We start from the raw sequence: 24,030 nt of genomic DNA on the forward strand, positions 1-24,030 counted from the left end.
TGTGATAAAATACAAATAAGTAACTGCAAAACTAAGAGTTGTCTATAGTTCACACATTTTCCTCTTCATTATCAGATTTTTCTGGAAAGCTTTGTCCTGTGAGAAAAAATTAACAGTATACTATTTGTCTCTTAATTAAAACATATCTTCAAACATAATAATTAATGAAAAATGAGAATGTACAATCTCCAGTGCATCTACCCTTGAACTCTACAATCAACAATTAACTCTAATTAAATTTTTCTTTCCACAATGTTTGTTCCCAGTTTCCCAAGTTAACATGCTTATTCAAATCGTCTCACTCTTTCAATCCATTTAAACACAATTATCCAAAACCCACAAAAGTATTTTTGCTAAAAATACAAAAGTTAAACATTACAAGTTCAGGAGCAGCTAAAATACGTAAGACAACATTTAAATGCTTGTTTACTCATCAGGTAATTTATTCTTTAAATCTAAGTGATGGTGATTATTTTTAGAGGGAAGGAAAAGGACAAAAATGGTTTTCCTTCCAGCATTTATCACTAATCCAATACAAGTCTTTCTTTCCAAGTTACCATAAGCACTGCAACCAAAAACCTCTGAGCTCTACTTTGAGATAATTCACCTGAATGTAGATTTCTCTAATCTTAACTCTCAGGACAAAATCCTAGCCTCCACAAACTTGATAGCAAAACTGCTACTAGTGCAGGAGGGTGGGAAGTTGCCTCTGAGGACCTCGTGGAAGATGTTTTGAGGCCTGCTACCTCTCCACCTTCTTTGAAGCACACTTTTTTTGAGCAATTTTCACTCCAGCCAATACTCACTTCTTTGTTAAGAGAAGTGACTCTCCCCAGAGATGGCTATAACAGATAAACTATTTCAGTCCCACTATGCGTGTGGATCAGTCTCCCTTCTTACTGCCAGAATCAACTATCAGAATACAGTTAGTATCCACACAGGTATCGTGTTCAGACTGCACTGAAAGGCGGTTTGGTGGCTGTATTCTGGCCTAGCAGCCAGTCCCCAGGAATATACTGCACATCTCAGTGACACACCTGTCATGCAGAGTTCTTGCTTCATCTAACCATTTTTTCCTGCAAACAAGTGCCACTTGTGTAGGCTCTCTTCTCTTCCACCCGCACTTCAGAGTAAAGAATCAAACTAAAGTGGGTTCTCTCACTTCCCAAAGATATTATCAGGCTTTCCCCATTCCTCAGACATGAGCCATTCATTTCATCTCTCAGTTTACCTTTTTGGACATCTGTCTGCAGATCTCAGCCACATCTGACCATGGTCAGGTGTTCAGTGCTGTTTGGAAGGCAAGAGTTCTCAGCAAGGGGCTTTCCATACCTTATTCTGCAGCAAGATGCCACTCAGTTACTGCAGGAGCCAAAGACTCATCTGCAAAAGCAAGAATGTTTCCATTAGTGAAAAGCTCATAACATGAGCTTTTCCTGCAATGCTCCCAACATCAAAGGGTCTTCATTGCCACATCTTAGAATTTAAGGAGAGAGGACAGATAGCACTTCCTGCCTTCAGATACTACCTCTGTTAACTTTTTAGGACCAGATCCATCCCTGAGACAACTATTTCAGTAATTTTACAGAAATGAAGGCAGAAAGGAATTTGATTTTTACATCAAGCTTTAGGAAAAAAACAGTGATGTTGACTAAAACAAACATTCGTGTTAATATTTCAGCAGAAAAAAATTCCTAACACATTTGTCCAGGAATAACAGACTAAGCTAGAGTCAACTATTTAAAACAAGTGGCTTGCAGGTTAGTCACAGTCTGAGCAATGATTTTATTCCATGTTGAAATAAGAGAGGCCTTTCGAATTTTATTTACACTTAAGTATTCAGAAACAGACTTCACTAAAGAACAGTGTCCCCCTCCCCGCCATTTTAGCCAAGAGATTCACAGGGGATTTAAGTTAAAAAAAAAAACAAAAAACAAAAAACCCATACACCAAGTAAGAGTCATCAGGTCACAGAAACCAAGTTGCTTTCTTGTTGCAAAAATGTAAATGCTACTGGCCTATAAAAATAGCAAGGATTTCTCATTGTACCATAGATATGGCAAAGTCTATATTCATTGTTCTAGGAAAACCAGCTACAGGGCCTCTAGTATTTTAGAGCAAAAACACATGAAATTTTTAGCAGCCATTCTCTGGAGGGAGATTTCAAGGTGACTGGAATAGTCCTTTGTATGGATAAAATATGCTTATAATTAGAACAGACTTTTTATATGATCATTTTACATCTCATTCATGTTAGGAGATTGCAGAAAAGGCATAGACACTTGAAAAGACACAAAACTATAATTGATGTTATTTTAATTTCGTATTATAAAGAAACAATCTACATCATCCTATTTAGAACTAAAAAGCTATGCTGTCTCCTTCCTGAAAGTCTGAGAGCCTACGGGAGGCTATTCATTAGTAAGAAAGTAAAACCACACACAAAGTTCACAAGTTATTCCTGGGTTTCACAGCAGCACTTCAAGATTATCACACAAGATGCAGCAAATGAGGTTATGCAAGAATTTGAGAAGTGAGGAGGTTTCAGATGAAAGGGGTGAGGGCAAGCTCTGGACTGTGGAATGTCACATTAAAATTAGCCATCTACAGTTTTGAGTTGTTTCTGCAAGAGCCTGTGACTGTGACCCTGTGCTTGGTGAAGCCAGTATTTGCAGCCAGTATTTTAACTATGGAGTCTGCCTGTCTAAGTGCACTCATGCAGCCACTAACAGGAGTCAGCTGGAGACAGCTGCTTTCCCTCAGCTGATAACCAAATCTCCCGCTTCAGCCTCCCAAAGCAGAAACGCACAAGACGCACGTCCTACCTCCCCACATTGCTTGCATACACCAGAGTGGGGGCAGACCCTCCACAGAGTCCCAATACACGTTTTATTTCATCACTGTGAAGTTAGCCAGATCCCAGAGAATCTCAGCCTTGAGCCTACCACCACGCAATGGCCGCTGCTGCTGTTAGCGTCACCAAAGCAGCTTAAGAGGGGATCTCTACCCAGACCCCACGCTGTTTTTGTGTATTATTTTCATATTAGCAGGACTTGTGTGCCAGGGAACCTGCATTGTTTCTGCTGTGCCATTTCTGGAAGAGATGAGATTTCAGAAGTTTCCAGGGCTTTCTGTCTAGTTTTGTTGTTGTTGTTTTTGTGGGTATTTTTAACAGCATTAAAATTCACTCTATCAGAGACATACAGAAACTATACAGATCCTAATCAAGACACTCTCAATTTAATTGCAGGAGACTCCGAAATACCTTTTGAAACCAGAGCCTGTCTTCACAGATATTCACATGAAGCCTCTTTGACTCAAGAAATGAGTAATAAGGTACAAGCCATATCTTCTTATAAAATTTGCTATGAAGTAATACGCAAAACATCCATGGAAAAACATAAGCACACTGCATTGCATTCAGCATGTAGAGAATTAGCAGACCTGGAGAAGGGCTTGCAGGCCCAAGAGCTTAATTGTTCTCCCTGCTCCCAGTTGTGTCAGCCAGCCTATAAGACATACTACTTCTTCCTACAAATTTTCCCTTGCAGAAACTTGGCCCTATTTCTTTTCTTAGAATGCTCCAGTCATTTTCGCACACACACATCCCCTTCACGATTCATACAGGCATTCGAATTTAAGCTATACCCTGTCATTCAGGAGATGACAACACCTCCAGTAAAATTCCTTGAAGACAAGAATACTGGGGGTCTCAGCTGATGGAGCAGTTCTTTCTCATGGAATTTGTGGATCAGCATCTAGCCTGATTAAACAGCAGGAGAAATGAAGGAGATTGAGTAGGAAAAACAAAAAGAGATTAAGGTCCAGGTTTAAATAGAAATGTTTACACTGGAAGGCTAGCATGATCTTAGACAAGGTTAGAAGCTGGAAACCAATCTCATTTACCGTGGAGAATAAACATGGGACAGAGACAGCAATAATCTCCATTTAAGTTACTTCCCTTCTTTGTCCTGTGCTTGCTTTACACAATTACAATAGAAGAAAAAAAGAAATGAAGCTTTGGGAATGAAGCATATGAAAAATGGTTCAGTTTTGACGCAACCCCCTTCTGATATATCAGTCATTATCCTTTTAAGATAGGACAGAATGATCCGGCTTTGAAAGGGAATCTTTTTGCCTTCACTGTTTTGCTGTGTCCTTCTCTGGCACACCACTTGGACTCTTGATTTACTAAGCCAAAGGCTGTTTAGTAACAGTGGGAAGATTGTTCCCATCAGTCACTGTTCAGTAAGTCCTGAATAGGAGCGTAACTGGCAGGCTGCAGAACCTGAGACCACAGTTGGAGGGTATCCGGATCCACAGCTCCCTCAACACATTCCTTGTTTAAAGAGACAAAATCAAGAAAGCCTCATCCCCGAGTTGACAATAAAACACTTCAAACTCAGGAGCAATACTTGAAAAAGAAGAAAAAACGTTCTAAGAGAAGCATCTAATAAAATTAGTGTTTCTCTCCCTGCACAGCTCCATCCACTTTATTTGTTGTTAGTCTGAACTGCATGACTTTCTAACAAAGTAAATAATTGAGCGACAGTAGAACGGAGGTATTTATTTATTTTTATTACAGGAAGTTCCTGGAATGCAGGCTAGGCAGTCATTTCAATCTAACAAAAAAATGGTGAGTAAATAGCTACTGGAAGATTTTTCAAGGTTTATGAAAGTAATGTCCTTTACAAGAGAGCTAGATTAGAAGAAAGAGGAAGTAATCCAAGGCAGCTGCAGGAGAACATGACTGGGGTTCACTGTCACCCCAGCCTTAGGCATAATTCCCTATTACTCTGCAGTCAAAATCAGTGACTGCAGTCATAATCACTGTCCTAGACCTGTTATTATAAACATTTATCCATAAAATTACTCACATGCATAAGTAGTCCCACATGGTTCAGTGGGTCTCATGACGTAAGTGTTAGCAGGGCTCTTAGGTCAGGGTACCACATTCCTTAAGCCAGACAGATTCCCACTGAAGTGATTAGGAGCCCTTCATTTGTCAAATAAAAAGAATGCCACAGGTATTTGTTTGAAGTGTGATACGAATTTACTTTGGCCACATTTCCACCTTTCTTCAATGTTTGCAGGAAAGAACTATTTGAGTGCCTGAGTATTACTGACCAAAGCAAATTTCAAAGTCATATTCACAGGTATTCACACCAGAAGTTTGTGTACTGAGCTACTACCACACACGTTATCTGGCCAAATCACAACAACTCAAATTTTTGTGCGTCTCCTCTCTCTCCCTCACACACACACACACACTGATTCCCCAAAGATGGGAGATATTTAAGTTTTATACATATTAAGAAATCCTCGGCCTTTTGCAACTGAAAGGCAGGCTAAATTCAGTGCCAGGTAAATCATTTGGCTTGCACTGTGAGCAAGAGCTGCCACAGTGAAACAATAAAGTTGTCATCTTGCTAAGTCAGCAACACAGGATTGAACCCTTAGTGCTCTTCACTGCAAATGGATCTACTGGATTACGGGTCATTAGTTCAATCACCTTTAACAAAGATAACCAAATAGGAATGTTATTAAACATTTATCTTCAGGGGCAGATTTACTGGAGGAGATTAGGAGGCTGTAGAGACCCTCCATCAGTACTGCCTATTTCAGCATGCATTCCTGTCATAAGCACCTTTCATTCATAAAAATATCTCAGGAACCCAAAGCATCCTGCAGATGTCTGCCTTTACATGCTGATGACTGCGCCCTGGCACCCTCCAGACATGGACCAGTTATTTCCAATACACATTATTTGTTAACCTCTTGTTGCCTTCCTACCTCACACTGTCAAGGCACAGGGGCAAATTTTTGAATAAATAAACAAACAAACATAACACTGAATTTCCAAATATACAGTGAATGCTAAGGAGACTGAACTTGCTCCCAACAGCAGGCCAACCCAGCATTTTTTGACAACCAGGACAGCTAATTAGAAGTGTAATTTCAAGCTCCAAAGGGTTAAACTCTTACCTGAGACCTCCCTATGTTTGACTCCTGCCCCCTTCGCCCCCCTCCCCCCCCCAACGGCTGGAGCAAGAACACACAAGGCCAAGAACAGGTCCTGCCTTTGCGCCCATGGGATGACTTGGGGGGGGGGGGGGTACAAAGAAACCCTCTCAGGTCTTTTGCAGCTCTTAATCACAGCTCTTGAACAAGCTCCCCAACCAATCTGTAACACAATGGGACCAGCAAAGGTGACAGCAAACTATCTCCTGTAGCAACAATGATTTGTCAGGGCAAAGACAGAGAAAGAGAACATTAGCAGAAAAGTAAAGGACAACTCACTGTGTCGGCTGGAGACGGGAAGGGATCTTACTAACTGCTGAAACTGAAATTCTCAAGTGATTTACTAAGCAAGAGGGTAAACAGGCAGACAAAAGCAATCTCTCCTACCCTTCTTAGGTCAGTTTGGGTTCTTAGAAATTTGTACCTTAGCCCAGGTGCCATACAAAAGTAAGGAATTCATTATGCAAGATGAAGGGGCAGATCTCACCACCCTGGTCTATTGTTTCAGCCTCTGCAGACACTAACATTTGTCGCTGCACCAGTTTAGAGTCATGCATATTTGTAGTTTCCCCACAAGAAATCAAAACAATTTTCATTTGCATTTAAAGGTCAAATTCCAGAACAAAATCATCATGTGAGGAAGGAAGGGGGGGCAGGGGCGGATTTCTTTTCAGGTTCTGAGCAGGGAAATCGCAGCCAAAGGCAGGGTTTAGTTAACTATCTTCACTTTATCCTTTTTTCAGACAGTTTCCTCATTGCCTTGAAAGGCTTTGTACTGGTTTTAAAAGCTGTATTAGGCTTTTTAGTTTTGATGCTATGAAAGAAAGCAGCAGCTTACTACAATATTTTAAAATTATTTGCATTATTGATATTCAAGAACTGGAAAGCATGGCTATAGAAAGAGAATTGAGCCTCTTTTAATTTAGATTAAAACAATGAATCTCATTCTGTCTAACACATACATGAATTACAACATCAAAAATTACTTTTGTTACAAACCTATTGTGACAACTAACCAGGTCAAACTGAACACCAATGACTATGCATCTAGCATCCAGAGTCAAACCAAATCCTGATCTTATAAACAAGTCAGGACCAAGAAGTCAGGACCAAGAATCTGAAGAAGCCTGTCTTACAAGGGTCAGTCCCAGACCTTTTCATCTTCCTGCCCCTTTAAACAGATCAAGACTCAAGCAAGCCATCCTGTTACTGTGCTCTGAAAGTCACAGGAACACACAAACTGCAACTTAGCCAGATGGATGATACTAGAGGTAGCTAGATTAAAAAAACAAACAAAAAACCCCCCAAAAACCAGAATCAACTCTTGCAACTCCCCAACAGGCAGCATACTTCGCTGTTGAAAAGTGCATTTTTATGGAAGGGTGTTGGCTCTCTGTTATCAACTGCCATGCCCTTACTAGCTCTTAAAAGCAGAACAAATGTTAGAAGAGTTTTTTATGACTGGACAGGGAAAGGCAGGAGATAGACTATTAAAAAAAGGTATGGGAAAGAGTTAGTACAGAGCCAAAACAATCTTGCAGCTGTATTACGTTATCCCAGTGGGAAGTTGCCAGGCTGGCAGCAAAGTTAAGCTCTGTGCTCATGAAAGCGAAGCACTGATACCACCAGCTAGAACTTGTATGAAATGAGCTTCCCACACCTCTGTGCCAATTCAGCCCAGTCCTGATCTGCAACAATTTTGCTGTTCCAGCCCTGGGCCTGTTTTAAGCAAAGGCTGCCAGTTAACCTGAACAAACTGTACATCTGAACTGTGTGGTGATTTACAATTAAGCTTCTTTCAAACCACCATGATAAGTACTAAGGATTGCTATGTGTAAGCAGCAGCTAACAGAATAGGTACTTCTCTGCAAGTTGCTACCCATCCCACTGCAATCTGATCATAACACTTAAAATCTGTAACCCAAACGAGCTCCCATGTTATTAATGCTAATTATTTTATAGTATCATAAATGTACACAGTACTTTTTAAAATACAGAATAGAGACACTATTTTTAAAGTTGGGAGAGAGTACTTTAAACCAGGATAACAACTTAGGAAAGAGTTCACAGAAATAACTCTGAGGAAAAAACAGCTCAAAAATTTCTGGAGAAGTGGAACAGAGAAGTAGTATGATGGATAAATAAGAAAAGCATAGCCCATGTGTAGGGTAAGGCATGACAGAAGGCCTGAAACGTCTTTCATGTCCTTGTCAATATGAGAAAGGCTTAGCATGGCAGCTGAACACTTTCCTTCACCTGCAGCAGTACCTCCAAGGTCACCCACTAAGCCTTTCAACGTTGTCCAAACTCTACTGCTTCCAGAGAGTGTGCCAGAATTCGTGAAGCGCTTCCCAGCTGATGTTAAAGCGGAGCCTTAGTGCAAAGCTAGGGTAGCGTGGGACCACAAAAACCCAACCAACTTCTAGCTCTATCCTGTTTCATAGGGACATATGCTGTGTCATTGGTTTACTGCCGCACAGCTCCTGAGGTTTAGACAAACTCAGCAACATCTTTGGAAGGAACAGATATAATAATTCAAATTTCTATACATTTAATTCAAAGCACTTTACAAACCTTGTTTAACAAAAACAAACTCTGACATATAAAAGCAGAATATAGATGGTATCACTTGACTTACTATCGAGTTGCAGCTGCCTCTGTCCTGCAAAATAGCAGCTGCCTGGTAGTTTGCAGCTACACCGTATCGCCATCCAAAGCCAGGAGGAGGACTGGCTATCCGGCTGTGCTAGAACTACACTCAGGAGTTAACTTTTAACATTTGCAGTTATGAGAACTATTTCTGAGAATATCTGAGATATTAAATAGCATTCATTGTAGGTCCTTGCTCTGAAATTCTTCTGGTTATCTTCACAAAAAACTCTACAATCGTACTGCTTATTGCAAAAGTATGGTCAAAGATGACAGTCAAAAACCTGCCGAGACACATGAAGTTTGATACAAATTTAAAGGCATGGGAAAGACGACATGTCTTCTTCCTACACCATGTCACATAATACAATCATGCCACTGCACAGAGTTGCATCTGTTTTTATTAGATTACTCCAGAGCACAACTCTGTGGCAGTGGATCCATCTTGTAAATTCAGAAGACATGGAGTCCCATACACAGTGTTGCACTTTCCTGTGATATGTTAAGCCTGCTGCCCTTCAAGACTGTCACAGCAAATATATTTCTTTATCAAATGTACTGATTATGGTGCTCTGGATTATACCTTCCTGATCTGAGCAATCATGGCTCCATCCTCGCCTCCAATAGAAAATTCCCTCAAACATGCAAAATTTCACAGGCAAATGATTTAAAGGGAGTTCTTAAGAACCAGCAGGGAGCGCTCATTCCCAGACAGAGCAAACTCCCAGTTTTATTGCTTCTGTCTTCATCTTTCCCTGAACATCTTCAGCATTTACAATAGACATGCTTTCTTTCACTAAGTTCTGCATGGATGCACTGATTCCTTCTCAAAAATATCCAGGCATAGTACTGTAGCTTTTGGGGCAGAATTTGTTGGAAAAACACCATCTGTACTTGTGGTCCTCTATAAATGAAGATATCGCTAATCTGATAAACTATAGGTCAACTCTTCCTTTCTTTAGTGTTCACTTTTCAGCAACTGGAATCACAAAGCATGAAGTCGATAGATATTTAAAGTATTTAAATAGCACCAAGGATAAAGGTCATGCCTCTGATGTGATTTATCTTCACAGCAACCCACCCAAGTATTGGAAACCGCTGCCTTGGAGATAGGAGATTCTGGGGATTGTATAGATAAGAGGCTGGTATATTCAAACTAGAAATAGCTTTTTCCAGAGTGTATTTAAATAGCTTACAGCAAGGCCTCAGGTAAAAAATACCAACATGCTATACTCAGGAAAGTGCCCAAGAAGTTGTGGAACACAGTCCTCAGAGCCTGCAAAAGCTTGCAAGTAGCAGCTTTATAGCCAGAGATACAACTGTGTAAAGGAATAGGAAGCAAGGCTGCTATACGTGGACAGGTTATTCAAACTGCGAATTTAACTATGAACATGCAAGCTGTTCAGTAAGCCTATATAATCCACCCTTTGAGCTGTAAAAGAATTTGGCTTCCCAGGTAGCCATGGTGCAAGGAACAGGACCTTTCCATAAAGAAACACCCTTGTGTTTCTTCTCCCAAAGTACAACCATCGAGCACTCAGAAATGAGGACAGCAGAACTGATCCAAGATGTACTGGCTTGTTGTGCAGAAGTCTGTCAGGAGAATAGGATCTTCAAGGATATAAAGAAGCCATTGCCTCCCAAGAGCTATCTATAGCCTGTGTAAAGCTAGTTACTGCTTTTAATGGTAAACTTTCTTCAACCCGCTAGACAGTGCCTCCAAACCGGTTGCAAATTACATGGCTGCATCTGGGTCCAGCTGTGCTTGTATAAGCAGCTATCCCCGCATATCACAGGGCCTAAACAATATGGATGCAGAGGCACTCCCAACACTTTCAGCACGGTGTTGCTGCTGTAACGCACTTCATTGCTCCCAGCAGTACAAAGGGTCTGGCCAGATCCGATTGGGGCACCATGTACCGTGCAAGAGCAGCATCCTGAACTAATCACAGGAAGACACAGGGTCAGTAATGTAGGTCCTTGTAGGCCATACTAGCCTTCAAAGTTGCAAAAGCAGCATCAACAGGCACATGACGTAACCACCTCTCTGAGACACCCGGCAGCGAGAGCACTGTGCCTTCCATCCGGCAGGCTAGAACAACCCACCTCCCAGCGGCAGTCACCCTCCCTCCCAGCGCCCGCTCTCTCCAGTGCGGGCTGGCACGTTCCTGGGCATTCAGAAACTTGGAGCCCACCGCAGCAAAGGAAATCAGTAGTCAGGTTTTCCAGCTCCTGCTGTTTCAGGGCCCAACACTGCTTTTAGCCAGTCCTTGCTTTACTTTTTAGGTAAGGACAATTCTTCTGTGCTCTAACGGTTTGTCCCTGTCCCTAAAGAGGAGGGAGATGGTTTACCCCTTTGCAAACTTTGAGTGCAGTTCAGTGCGCCAGGCTTCACAGCTGATCATGCTAATATGGGTGGTCTCATACCGACATCTTCCCCTACCCAGCCATGCACTCCCCCTGCTTCCCTTGTGCCAGACCTGGCATTTGCCCGACTCTGCCACGAGTCCACCAGCTTCCTGACCTAGCAGGAAACCGCCCATCAAAAGCTCAAAGGCAACATCTTTGCACAGATGGGCAAACTGGATCACTTGGTCAAAGGCCAGCTGAACATCACAACTGATGCCAGTGAGAGAAGATTTCCATGTCCTGCTGTCCATATTACTACAAACATTTGAAAGGCAACTATTTACGTGACTTTAAAAAGTTTTGACCAGTCTTTTGATTTTTCCAGAATAAGTCTGATTTTTGTCTCAAATTTACTATACAAAACAGAATCCTAGCTTGTATAACAGAGACAGCAATAGCACAATTAAAAAATTCCACCTGAGGCCAGCTCTGTTCAGCAACCAGAGGAGAGGAAGAGAGTTAATTAAAACCATATTCCCTAAAATCTGGGGTCATTAGTTGCACATACCAGATAGAACATAGTGTCTGTCACAGACGACTGACCTCAAAACAGAGGAGGGAGCAGGCGAGGTGAATGTAGTTACAACAAAACACAGTCTGCAGGAAAAAGTGATTTAAGAGCTACTAGAATCACCAGGATTTGTGCTTGGGTGAAAAGAACAGCAGAAAGTGGAGCTAACGTAGATACTTAGGGCACATTCATGCAATCCTAGCACAGATAAACCTGATGAAATAATTAGGAGTTTTGCTTGTATTCTTTTTCAGATCAGTGCCTTGGTAATAAAGTTCTCTTAACCAGCCAGCTCAGATAGGAAGGATTTCAGATTAATTAACTACAGGCTCAAACCTGCAAACGGACATTTTGCACCTCAGAGACCACCTCGCACCTTGCAGAAGGGAGCTGTAGGTATCTTTTGAGAACAAACATGGAGACTGTTACTGTTCAGTTTTGAAATTTCCCCCCGCACTGCCCAAATCTCTGTAGACTGCAGCAACTACCATTTTTGCATTTACAGCAGTCAGAAACCTCTTGGATCTTTAACATGGGAATATCAGCACTGGTACTACTCCCAGACATTTCTTTCTTCACTTTCCAATGTTTTCTCTGCCCTATCTGTCATTACCTTGTTTTCTCATTTTCCTTTTCATTAAGGATTATTATTCAAGGGAGGAAATGTAGCACAGTCTGAGAATTCATTCAACATGAATGGGGAGAGACATATGGTCTAGTGACTTTAGCAGAGGATCAGGAGCCAGGCTGCTTGTAAGACCTAGCTTGACAGACTCCCTCTTGGTCTTCGTGGAAGTCACTTAAGGTCAAATACTTTTTCCCTTTCACAACCAAAAGGATCCAAGTTCAGCAGGGGTTCAATTCCTTCAAATAGAAGGAAGCGTTACCCTATTAATACTGATTCTCCAACTTATAGCTACACTATCCTTGTGCAAAAGGCAGACAGTCCCTTTAGGCTCATCCTCACCACATAGTTACAACACAGGTGATCGTGAGCTCAAGTATTTCATGACCAGGTCAATGCATAGCACAGCTTTACAAACACAGGCAGGGACAAGCTGTCCACATACTGACTGACCACATCAGTTGATCAAGGTGCAACTTGACTTGGATGACAGCCTTCTTCCAATATGACTGCAACAAAGAACTTGATTTTTCTGATCTAATCTGGCTGCAAACTTGTGTTTGCAAATACCACACAAACAAGCCTTCAGAAATAACTAGTGCTGACCGGTTCACCACATGCATCCAGTGAAGACAACTCACTGTGGGTGATGTCCAGTCACCTCATGTCTCCCTTGGCTCAGTGCCTCTTCAGTCTCATAGCATTGGGATTAAGAGGAATTCCCACAGAACAGACCTCCGCAGTGGACAGCCTGTTTAAACTCCAGGTGCAATCCCCAGGAAGCATCCCAGCCTTTTCATCATGTTTCTAAACCTTCACTGTGCACACCATAATGACAGACAGAGCAGCAATGTGTCTTTCACATCCTGCTTTAGTTTTGCACTGGATAGTATAATACTCATTTGCTGAGCAGTAGAGTTAGGAAAAAATAGAATAATTTACTTTTGCATTAGTATGTGTTTCTTTCTTTTTACCAAACAGGAAAGCAGAATGAGACAAGAAAGTAGATCGTGCTCAGAAAATAAGCTAGTTAAAAGTAAGTTACTGAAGAGTTAGTCTAATTCCTGTGGCACTGCGTGCTGGGTGCATGGGCCTATAGTTAATCTTTCCTTCATTTTTCCCTCTAGGAAACAGTAGCCCTGTTTCTGAATTCAGTGAGCAACAAAGTCAGGATGATCCTTCTGGAAGCTTCAGATTAATGCAGGACATACAGACCAAGATGGACTCTGGTTCTCTACTGCATTCTTATGCCACACCATGGATACCGGAAGCAGAACAGCGAGGTGGTGCTGATTCTGTCAAAGGTGCAACATTCACTATTAATTTCTATCTTTTATATGCAAGCTGGTACATTTTCAGAGCAATAAGCTTGAAGTGTTTTTTTGTTTTTGTTTTATTTTTTTAATCAAGGCTAATAGATTAAGTATAGATTAGCCTGAATTAGACTTTTGTTTCTGTTCATTTTTTTTCCCAAATAGATGTTAGCTTGAGAGTCATTGCTGCACTCTTTTCATTCCAGGTTAAGAGCAAAACAAACCCACCCATTCAAAGTTCTTCCAACAGGCAAGTTCCTCAGTGGCAAAATTTCATGACAAGAGTTCTGGGCAGAGATGTCCAGGTACCTTAGACCTCTGGGTCACAGTTTCCAAATATGGCAAACATCAGCATTGCCACAACAAAAAAAAAAAAGGGGGGGGGGGGCAAAAAAACGACTTTTCCTTCCTGCCCTTACCCTTTTCTCCAGGTTCTCAAGCCCATGCTACATTGCCTCTTCTATATACGCCAGCAAATGCATTTGTCTGGATGGATTCAGGCTTAAAACTAGCCTTGTGAAAAAGGAAAGGTTAGGTTAAATCTTTGATTAGATTTAAATCTAAAGTCTGTTCTCAATCCAGTTCACTAAAAGGCCATACAAACACTTGTCCCAGGCTCAAGAAAGAGTATCCAGAATGGATGAAGAGCTGGGCAAGTTCATTTAGTAATTGTAAGCTTTAAAATACTAAAGAAAATAACTCTCAAAGTGGAGTTACCCTGAAACTCCCTGATCTGAATTCCTACATATCCAAAGCTCTATTGAAAATTGAAATATAGGAACTTTTGAAAACATACTATTCCCCCCCCCTTCTGAGAAGCAAGCAGAATCACACTTGTCATCTTAGTGGACAAAGGCAGAATCCTACAAAACATCACCCATTCCCTTAGCACTAGTTTAGAGGAGGAAGTTAGGGTACAAATTTAGAGCCCATCAGCTATTCTGCATTCACTCACCATACAGGCATTAAACAATGCCATTTACTTTCAAAGCAGAGCGAGTTGCCACAGAGAAAGGCATCATTACTGTGCACTAAGAATATCCAAACACAGGGAGAGTGCAGAGGAGTTGGTGCACTGTAAATTCGTATTCCAACTTATTGCACACTGTCCTGTACAGACAAGCCCTTAGACTAATAGGCCCCTGGGAGTCTTCAAGTCTGAGTGCCCAATAAATAAAAAGGCTACTTTATTTTTTTTTTTATTGGTGCTCTGGAACTAAACTCTGATGTCCCTATTCAGACAATGCTTCCATTGAAATCAAGTCTTGGTCTATTATTAACTACCATTTCTTTTATGGCTGTGAGCTTTCCAGGTTAGAGGATAGGGATTTCATATCAAGCCAAAAACTAATCTCGGTCCAAAGGGAATCATGCAGGCATTTATTTTGATTTTATATAACTATCTATGCTTGATTCAATAGACTGGCATTGCTACCCAGTGAAGTAACCCCCCTCACATCCACCAATTTCCAACTTAAAAAAACAAACAAACAAACCCCACACCCCCCCACACCCCCCCATAATAAAAATTCAAGGTTTGTCTTGTTTTAAAAGCAGTTCCAGATTCAGATTTGTTTGGGACAAAGTTGAGGACCACTATGAAGTTCGAATCATTAACACAGCTTTCAGTTCACATTTCCCAACCTTTAAAAGCATCATGGAGTCTCTGGACAGAAAATTGGTTCCAGGCTCCACCACACTCCATTCAAACAGCTGTAATCTTCAAGTTACTCTGAGCTGCTCCCCCCACCATGCTCATTCATACTGACAAACCAGGCTTGAGCAGAATCCACTGAACTAAGGGAAACTCCACTAGAAATGAAGTTAACCCACTGACAAGGGTTCATAACCCAGTTTAGCAACTCCCCAACCACAGCGAGCAGCACTGTTACAGGTAGCCTGGCTACTCACAACCAGGCACTACTAGGAATTACTTTTGCATTTCTGTGCAGCTACAAGGAAAGGATTGTAGAGGAAAGCCCTGGGCTAACAAAGCAGCCCTGGATTTCATTTGCTCGTTAGCTCTACTTGCAAGAAGCTGTTCGGATTCTGACAAAGAAACCCATTTCCCCACCGTGGGATATCCAGCCTGCACATGAAGGAAACAATTATTTACATCAATGTTATTTTAACTTGCTTCCTGCTACGCTTTCAGCTTTTTTAGAATGATAGGTCAATGACAAACATTTTCCTTCCAGACAGTTCACTCGCTCATAGTGGTGTTCATGGAAAGTTTGACAGCTTTATCTTCTTTTTGAGCTACTTACAGCTGTGACTCCATTTCTTTGAAGTCAACCTGGATTTGGTTGGAATGAAGCACAGACATCAATGACTGGGGCTTAGTGTCACCTGCATTTGTTATCTTGCAGTAGACAATTTAATCACTTATGATTTTTTATCTAGGCACAAGAACAAGACAAAAACGTTGATCATCATTTCACAGAGTTGTTTCTTCACTGCTAGCAGGCCATTTAACATCTGATAGACCATATAAAAAGGTCTTCCCAGGGGCTTAGAGTGTTTGGGTTGTTCTTTTTATAGTGCAGAAGGTCATTAATGAGCAAGTGAAGGCAGCATGGAAATAGCTAGACAAGTCTTGTTGAGTTAATAAGAAACTGTCATTCTGCTTCAGTACTTTCTCATTAAGCCTAGCAATGTTCATGTCTGAGGAGACTGATGGTACAAATCTATTTAATGCTCAATTTAGTTCCCCAAGTCTTGAGTTAGAGCGGGTTTCTCTGTCCAATTTTTTTTTTTTTTTTTGCATGGCTTTTCCAGTTCAGCAACTTCTGAGGAAAAACACCAGATTTTATTTTTTTTCACAGATGCAACCCAGAAACAAAAAGAAAAGCAGATATACCTCAAGTCTCCTGAACAGAAGAGCAGTCACCCAAAATCAAATTTTGGCTATCTGTTCCTATGAAACAGTTAAGACTTCTCTATAAAGTCAGTCACCATGTTCTCATAATTTCCATGCTTTCATAATTTCCATGCTTTTTTCTGGACTACAGTCTTACAGTCTTTGCTTGTTGCAGGGTTTGTTTGTTTTCAAGTGTTACATAGGCTTAATTAGGAGAAAGGGACTGACACCACCTTTAACCGAGCCCTAAGTATCATGGATCTGTCACACAACAGAAACAATGACACCAGAAGTCACTTTCTGCTAAGAACTGCATTAGAAGGAAAGCTTATTAACTTTCTAGCAACTCTCCTCTCTCCCACTAAATTTTGGTGCTTCTGCCTAGAATCTTAACCAAACTCACCTGCCTTTCTTCTTACATCCTTTAAGAGAGGATCAGTTACCTGCATTTCAGAGCTTTTGTTGCCAGACTCCGGCACTCTCTCTCAAGCAGCTTTTACCACTGTGCTTTCTATTCCAAGCAACTGACTTTGTAGAAGTTCACCATCACACAGACAGAACACAAGAAAAGACAGCTCGATTGCTTAAACTTCTCCTACAGTGACCTTCATATCACTCCAAGGTTGTCATCAGCCTAGTCACACAATTCATTTAAGTGGAGATATGGGGTAAAACATAACATCCTTGCTGGCCAGTTACCAGTGCTTGGTCACTTTGAGCTAAGTCTTTACATGTCATGCCATCACCCCTGAACATGCACAAAAAGCTATGCTGGCACTGCTATTGCATTCTGCAATTTAGGCCTAGCTTCAGGGGTATGGAAGTTCTGGAGAAGAGAAAAGGAAGAGATTAGAGCACAGTTCAACAAAGAAAACTGATGGAAAAGAAGAGCCATGTGTTCCCTATTGTACTTTACATGTACAAAACCCTTCCTGTGTGTATCAGACTAGAAGTACTAACACTGAGCAATACCAGTTCTCTCCTGCTGTTTTCAACACTAAAGAAAACAGTGCAGTGCATTAGTGAGGGAGTTTCACTCTCTTATCTGTTATTCTCCAGCATTTGTTAGCTAAACCTCTTAACTCTCCCAGCTACTCATTGCTCACACCAGGGAAGTTCCTAAAGCACACCTTTTCACACAGCATGGGTTTTCTCTCTTAGTTGATTTCTCTTTTCTGAACTCCACACACACAGAATTTCTTGTTAGTAAGCCCGTAACGACTGTACATCTCAGCTCTAAAAACTCCCTCCAGAGCTGTTTCCACAGAATTCATTTTTATGTTAGTTTCTTTTTCTTTTCTTCTTACAACAACCTACCAAAAAGTCCCTAGACCTATTAAGGCAAAGTACTATTTCCTGCAGTGCAGATACTGTGGCAAGGAGCTGGAGTTGCTGAAGGTTTGAAATCTCAGATCAGTAGGGTCATACAAAGGTGAAAAGTGTTTAAAGGATACTGAAAAAGAGGTGAGAAAGATAAGATGCATCCCAACATGCCAAAAATGTTGCAAGATTCTACTGATGTAAATAAAGGCTTTTTCCATTATAGATCATACTGTTTTTACAGGATGTTTTGTAAACCCACTGATTGGAGATAACTTCAGAGAAGTCTCCCATTATTCTAATTCTGAATGTGCTTCCCACTATTATTCACCACTGCAGAAACATCGTAAAACAGCTGCACCAGCATCTCTTTCCTTGTCAGGCATGCTCTTGGCAGCTGCAGACAGTGTCTAGAGAATGCTGGTAACTTTCTCTGTACTAGCGGTCTTGCACTCCTGCCCTTAGTGCAGCTACCAGGGAGGGAAGAGGAAGAGTTTAGGTAAATCCACAACATACATCACATCGCCCTAAAGCAAGTTTAGCACTGGTGTTAGAAGCATGCCTAACTCCTCCACTACCAGAGTCTACTCTGCTGGGTTGTGCCCTGAACTACATGAAGACACAGTGAATGACAGCTTGAGACCATAGAAACATCAGTGTGGGCTGGTGGAATTAAGAGCACAGACTAGTAACTGCTTTGTATTCAGAAATACTTACTTTTAGATGTATTACTTCCCTGATAAAGGGGACAGCAAGGCAGTAAAGAGTAGCCACTAAGAACTGTAACAGCTAAATGTGCACAGCAGCAAGAATGCATTCCTTGATTGTATTCCTGATTCTTTCTGCAGCTGATCAGCACTGTGACATCAAGTCACTTTAATTTACTACAACATGAAATAATAAGAAAAAAGCCTGCAAAGAAATCAGTGAAAATTCACACAAGGTTGAAGGACCATCAAGTAGGAATGCAACCAAGATACTTATAGTCCTGGGAAATTTCCTTTCTGTGTTATGGTTGTCACTGGAAGAAAAGACTCCTATCTAATGGAAGAAGTTTCTCCCTTTGACATTTTTTTCCCCTCAGCCTATATCATACAGGTTCTACTTTGCTTAGCATATATTGTTGTTTCTCAATGCCTGAACTAGATCTGAAATCAGAATTTCCTGTCTACTTGAAGTGCTGTGCTTGACAAAAGGTAGTTTTCTTGCCCTATATTCACCTGCATTTCAGGACTTTGTTAGTGGAAAATGCAACAGAGTTCAACAAAGGTCTATTTTCCATGCTGCCATCACTGCTTGCTTCTTGCTGTCTCATCAGGGCTGGCTTTAGGTTGTACAGGGCCCTACATGTCAGTATCGCATACAAGCTGATATCTGGCTCCTTCCTCATCTATGATTAAGTCAATATAATCAGCCAACATGAGGGAACTATGCAGGCGTTGCCTTCTTTTTGGAGACAGAAAGATACTGCAGTTTTTCCCCCCCAGGCAAAAAATGAGAAGTGTGAGATGTGATTTGTGATGAAATTCAGAACTGTGCAAAACTTGCCTGGTTTCAGATTTCATTACCCCCACACTAGAAAGGTTTGGCAAGGTAAGAGATCATCTGCCAATTAAGGTAACGCAACATCCAGGTTCAGGAAGCTTCCGGTGTGCAGTAGGGTGAGAAGCTGCAGCTTCAGTAAAGTCTTCTGTTGAAATTTGTACAAGCTCTGAAGTTCTACAAGGTTTTGCTCATATGGTGAGAAGCTGCCAAGCAACTACACATGCCTCAACAAAAGAAATAGGCCCATTGCAGCCTTACAGTCAGTCATGGAGAACATAACAGTTGGGAATACTGTGTCCCTTCTTGGGCTTGTAAAATCAGCCTTATAGCCAAAATGAGACTGGTACACACTCTCAGAAGGATGCTCAGAACAGGAAGATAAAAAACCCTCCCACGCTAAGAATGCACCATTTCCAACAGTGCTGATAACACTGTAAACCTGAACAGAGACTGACAACTTCAGGAAGAATTGCTCACACTACTTCTATGTTGAATTTGGCCCCCCCCCCCCCCCATTAGATACAAGCTATGAGATAGATAACCACATATTTAGCTGGAATTTGCATCTTTCTCAGCCCTTTTCTAACCAACAGCCCATGGCATATGAAAGTGCCCCCACTCGATAGGCTTTTTTAAGACAAGTTCTGTACATATCCTAAGCAAGCCACAAAGGCTATGCGTTGCAAGAAGCATGAAAGAGCAAAACCACGGGATTATTATGCCTTCCTAACTGTAAAGTGGTCCTTGTGCAACTTTGTCCAGATATTTTTGTGAGGTAAAAAGGTCTGAGAGGAGAGATCCTTCTTTAGAAGAGTTTTTATTTCCTATTAAAAACTGAAGGGAGCTCTTACAGTAACACAACACTTTGGCCTGATAGAAAACGCTACCATTCTACATAGCTTTTCACGCATCTTTGGAACAATGGCGCTCTCTACTGGTGTCTTAAGATCCCGGCCCATAGGCTCTACAGAGAAAAGCCTTGAATACTCACAGCACAACAGCTTGCTTTCCTCAGGGAAAATCCCTCTCCCTCCTCTCCAGGCATTAGATTCAGTCTTTTAGTAGGTTTCCCCATTAGTATCCTTAAACTTACATTGGAAAGACAATCTACCACTGCCCAAGAATTGCTTACCTCTACAGTTTAATCTCTTGCACTTTCAACTGAGGCTACAGAACAAATCATCTCCTGGGGAAGTAGGCTTGATCAGAAGAGCCCATTGTTTGGGCATCCTCTTGTTTTGTTTTTATGAAATTTTCCATCTCCCAGCAGTTGAGGTCTGATGATTGACAGCACATCACCGTGTTGCTCTGGTAGCTTCACATTCTGGCTCATAGGTCACCTGCAAACATTATTTATTAAAGAAAAACAGTCCTTTTACTGCTGCTGGCAGATACCAGGTTTCAGGAGAGAACTTACACCTATCTTATCATTTGAAGGCTCAAAGATCTAGAAATAGATCAGAACCTTCAATTCTGAAATATCATCTAAAATCACCCAAAATTTGGAAAAGGAAGAAACACCAGTATTGTGAGGTTTGCCTCTAACAACTCTTTCAACCCAAACCTAAGTTTGAAGAGTTATTTTGATTTATATTTTGCCCCTCATTTTCCAACTAATTTAGCACATAACCAGTAGCTGTTCTTATTTGAGCTAAGTCATTCCTTTTGTGGCCCTAGAAAAGGGGAAAGAACACATTTGACAGGACTTTCAAATCCTTAACTTTTGACAAAAGTGTATGATAGCAAGTTCCAAGTTTCTCTAGAGATGAAGGAGTTAAAAAAAAATCAATTTATTTTTTTAATGTCAGATTTAGAACCAAAGCTCTTCTATTATCCTTTGGTTTTGCTACTTGTTTGCTGCAGCACAGATATCCAGAGAGGAAAAGCTATCACATGCAAAATGTAAGCCTGGCCTAACCTGACTAAAAGAGATGATTTTCACTTTTACAGATCCAGAGAAGCAAACAGATAGAAACCCTGAATGCAGTATTTCACAACTGGAAGCCTGCTTTGACCTTTCAGCATGCCCTATTAAAGACATGTAAGTTTACACAGAAACCACAGATTTTTCTTTTTTTCCTTCATTTTAACTTTAGTGAAAAGTTCTGAAAACAAGACTGAGACTAGGTTTTCACTTCCTATGTTTCTATTTGTAGTCAGGCATCTTAATTACATTATTGTCTATCACATTGTCCAACAGTGAAACATCAGAGAGGAATTTCTCAGCAATTGCACCCCAACAATAGTGGCCTCTACAGCCCATATTCATAGTGAGAAAGGATGGTCATTGCCTCCTATTTATACAGTCAGAGACAGATCTGTCAGATTCCTCTCCTCAGAGTAAGACATTTGACTGCCACAGCATCTAAGCACTCTTAAGGCACCTTCATGAGCCCTCTTAAAAATAGCACTGGAAAAAAAAAGGGGGGGGGGCTTCATGAAGTTTGCTCTTTAGGTGTAAATCAATTCATTCAAGTCAAACACATAACCATACAGTCCAGTCTAGACAGATTTTAGAGGAAATAAGTTAGCTGTACAGCGAATACACTGCCAGAAACAAGAGTCATGGATGATGCTGCAGAAAACTTAATGAGAGCTAAGTTCTGCTGTCTTCACACTAATGGGGTGATACAAGACAACTATAAATGAGTCTTATATGGTAGCTCAGCCCAGTTTATGACTGTTTTGCATCAGTGAAGTGATGTTAAATACCAAGGACTCTAAAAACACAGGGAGAAGACAGATACTTAACACATTGTTCTCTACAGCTCTCTATGTAGTCCTGGACAAGTCACACAGCATTTATTTACAATATTTACCCAAGGAGGGGGCAGAATCAATCTCTAGACCAAAATGAAAATCAAAGTTGGACATTTAGTTTTGTTAGGAAAGAATTCTTGGCCTTCTCCCTCACCCTAATAAGCAAAATTAGATGTTTTATATGAAACTGGTATTAAGTTGTAATTACTACATTCCATGCTAAAAATGAACATTTGTCATTTTTGTGACTTCTGTGATATTCTGGCAAGAAGAAGAACATGTCATGATAGCGCTAACTCTTTTAAACACATTTTTTTCATTTAAGTCACATGTCTTAGATTTAATTGCTTGCTCAGACCAATTCATCTTAAAACAGGAAGGAAAATAAAGCCTCTCTTCCTTTGAATTATACTAGTGATTTACAAATGCACCTTAGAGCCATACTCAGGAAATACATTCCAAACAGGATTTCATAGAACATTTATACAGAACTTATTCCATTGCAATCTGAAATGCCATTATTTGTAGCTTAATCTTCAGAGAAACTGAGCACTTACTGCTGCCACTAAAGTCACTGGAAGCTATGGGTTTTCACCTCACTCCTAAAATAAAAATAAAAAAATCAGACCATTAGTTTGTAAAATACTTTGAGATCTTTGGACAATAAGTGTCACAGAAATGAAAACATAATATTAAAATATTCATGCAAGGCACCTGCAAATGAGTCTTGGGATCTTCACTGCAGCATGGGAGAGAATGGGACTCACTTCCCTCAGTAACGAGGAGACAAGTGATCCCCAAGGAGAGAAGCAGCTACCTACTAGAGCCATTACAGTTACATGAGTTATTCATTATATAGTACTGACGAATTATTCAAAAGGGTGTCAGGGCTTATGGATGTGCAAAGCAGGGTGAGGTGGGAAGGCAGGAGTGAAACCAAACTGCAAGGTTTTCCTAAACCTTCCTAAGGACAGGGTTTTTTTTTTATTACTAGAATCAATACTTCGGCTCTTGATGTAGTTAATTTTATTGTTGCTCTCCCCACCTCCCAATTTTTTAAAGACAGGATATAGAGTCTGAATCTGGCTCAAGTCTTTTGAGATCTTCCAGCCATCAGGAAATGGAGAAAGAGAAGTCTGGAGTGAAAACAAGTAATTCTGAAAAACAATTCATGAGAGAGAAAGAAGAGACTTTCCAGCCAACAGAGAGTGGGAAAGCAGCAGCTGGCAAGAGCTTTGGTATTGTAAGTCCTATGGCAGCAAAACTTCCTGTCCATTCACCTAGAATAGCTTTGAGAAGAAACTAACAGACTAGATATTTACGTTAGAGACAGGTTTCAAACATAGCTCAGACGCTGAATGCAATGCAGTAAGTGCTGTCTGGCTCATGCTACAGATTGTCTGCTTCATTACATCAGGATAGGGCTAACATAGCACAATATCCACTCATTTGCAGATCAAATCATGTGTAACCAACTGCCAAGATATACATGCATATTGAAGGACTCATCTGCATACAGACACTGCTGATTAATGGTAAAACACCATTCCTCTTTATCCCTTCATAGGGCCAGCAGCACTGAAAAGTACAGCAACAGCAGCAGGGGATGAGGAAGTCCTGGCTCAAAGTATTTTCTGAGGTCACATCTCTTCTTTCTGCAGTCTGTAACTGGTCCAAGGACAGACTGTAGGGTAAAGTGAAATAGTAGGGTCCCCGTGTAGAATAAACGGCCAATCTAGTATTAAATATTAAAAAGGAACTGTAGAAGCAGTTGTATCAAGAGCAAGACAAAAAACAGTAAAACTTGATAACCCACACACAGCAAACCAGACAATTTGTTACACAATCAACAGGAATTGGTTGTGCTTTTAGCATAAATGCTAAACTAACTTTTAGAGAAAAATAGTTTCCTTGGTTTTCCTGAGGTATTCACCATCAGTCAGTACACAGAGTTGCCTTCATGTCCCATAGATAGGTTCTCATGCAGATTTTTCCACACTCAGTAACATAGGAGTAC

At 40.9% G+C, this 24,030-nt stretch overlaps 1 protein-coding gene across 1 annotated transcript in view; it reads left to right on the forward strand.

The window, feature by feature from the left end:
- KIAA2012 (KIAA2012 ortholog) overlaps positions 1–24,030 on the forward strand; it is a 49,125-nt gene that overhangs the window by 24,643 nt on the left and 452 nt on the right. Inside the window, exons 10-14 of the mRNA XM_064515508.1 lie at positions 3,251–3,336; positions 13,197–13,251; positions 13,343–13,519; positions 21,204–21,294; positions 23,076–23,256. Coding sequence (XP_064371578.1) covers positions 3,251–3,336; positions 13,197–13,251; positions 13,343–13,519; positions 21,204–21,294; positions 23,076–23,256 — 590 coding nt within the window. The remainder of the gene's footprint in view (positions 1–3,250; positions 3,337–13,196; positions 13,252–13,342; positions 13,520–21,203; positions 21,295–23,075; positions 23,257–24,030) is intronic.

The sequence above is a fragment of the Dromaius novaehollandiae genome, chromosome 7 (assembly GCF_036370855.1).
Source record: "Dromaius novaehollandiae isolate bDroNov1 chromosome 7, bDroNov1.hap1, whole genome shotgun sequence".
Taxonomy (NCBI): Eukaryota; Metazoa; Chordata; class Aves; order Casuariiformes; family Dromaiidae; genus Dromaius; species Dromaius novaehollandiae.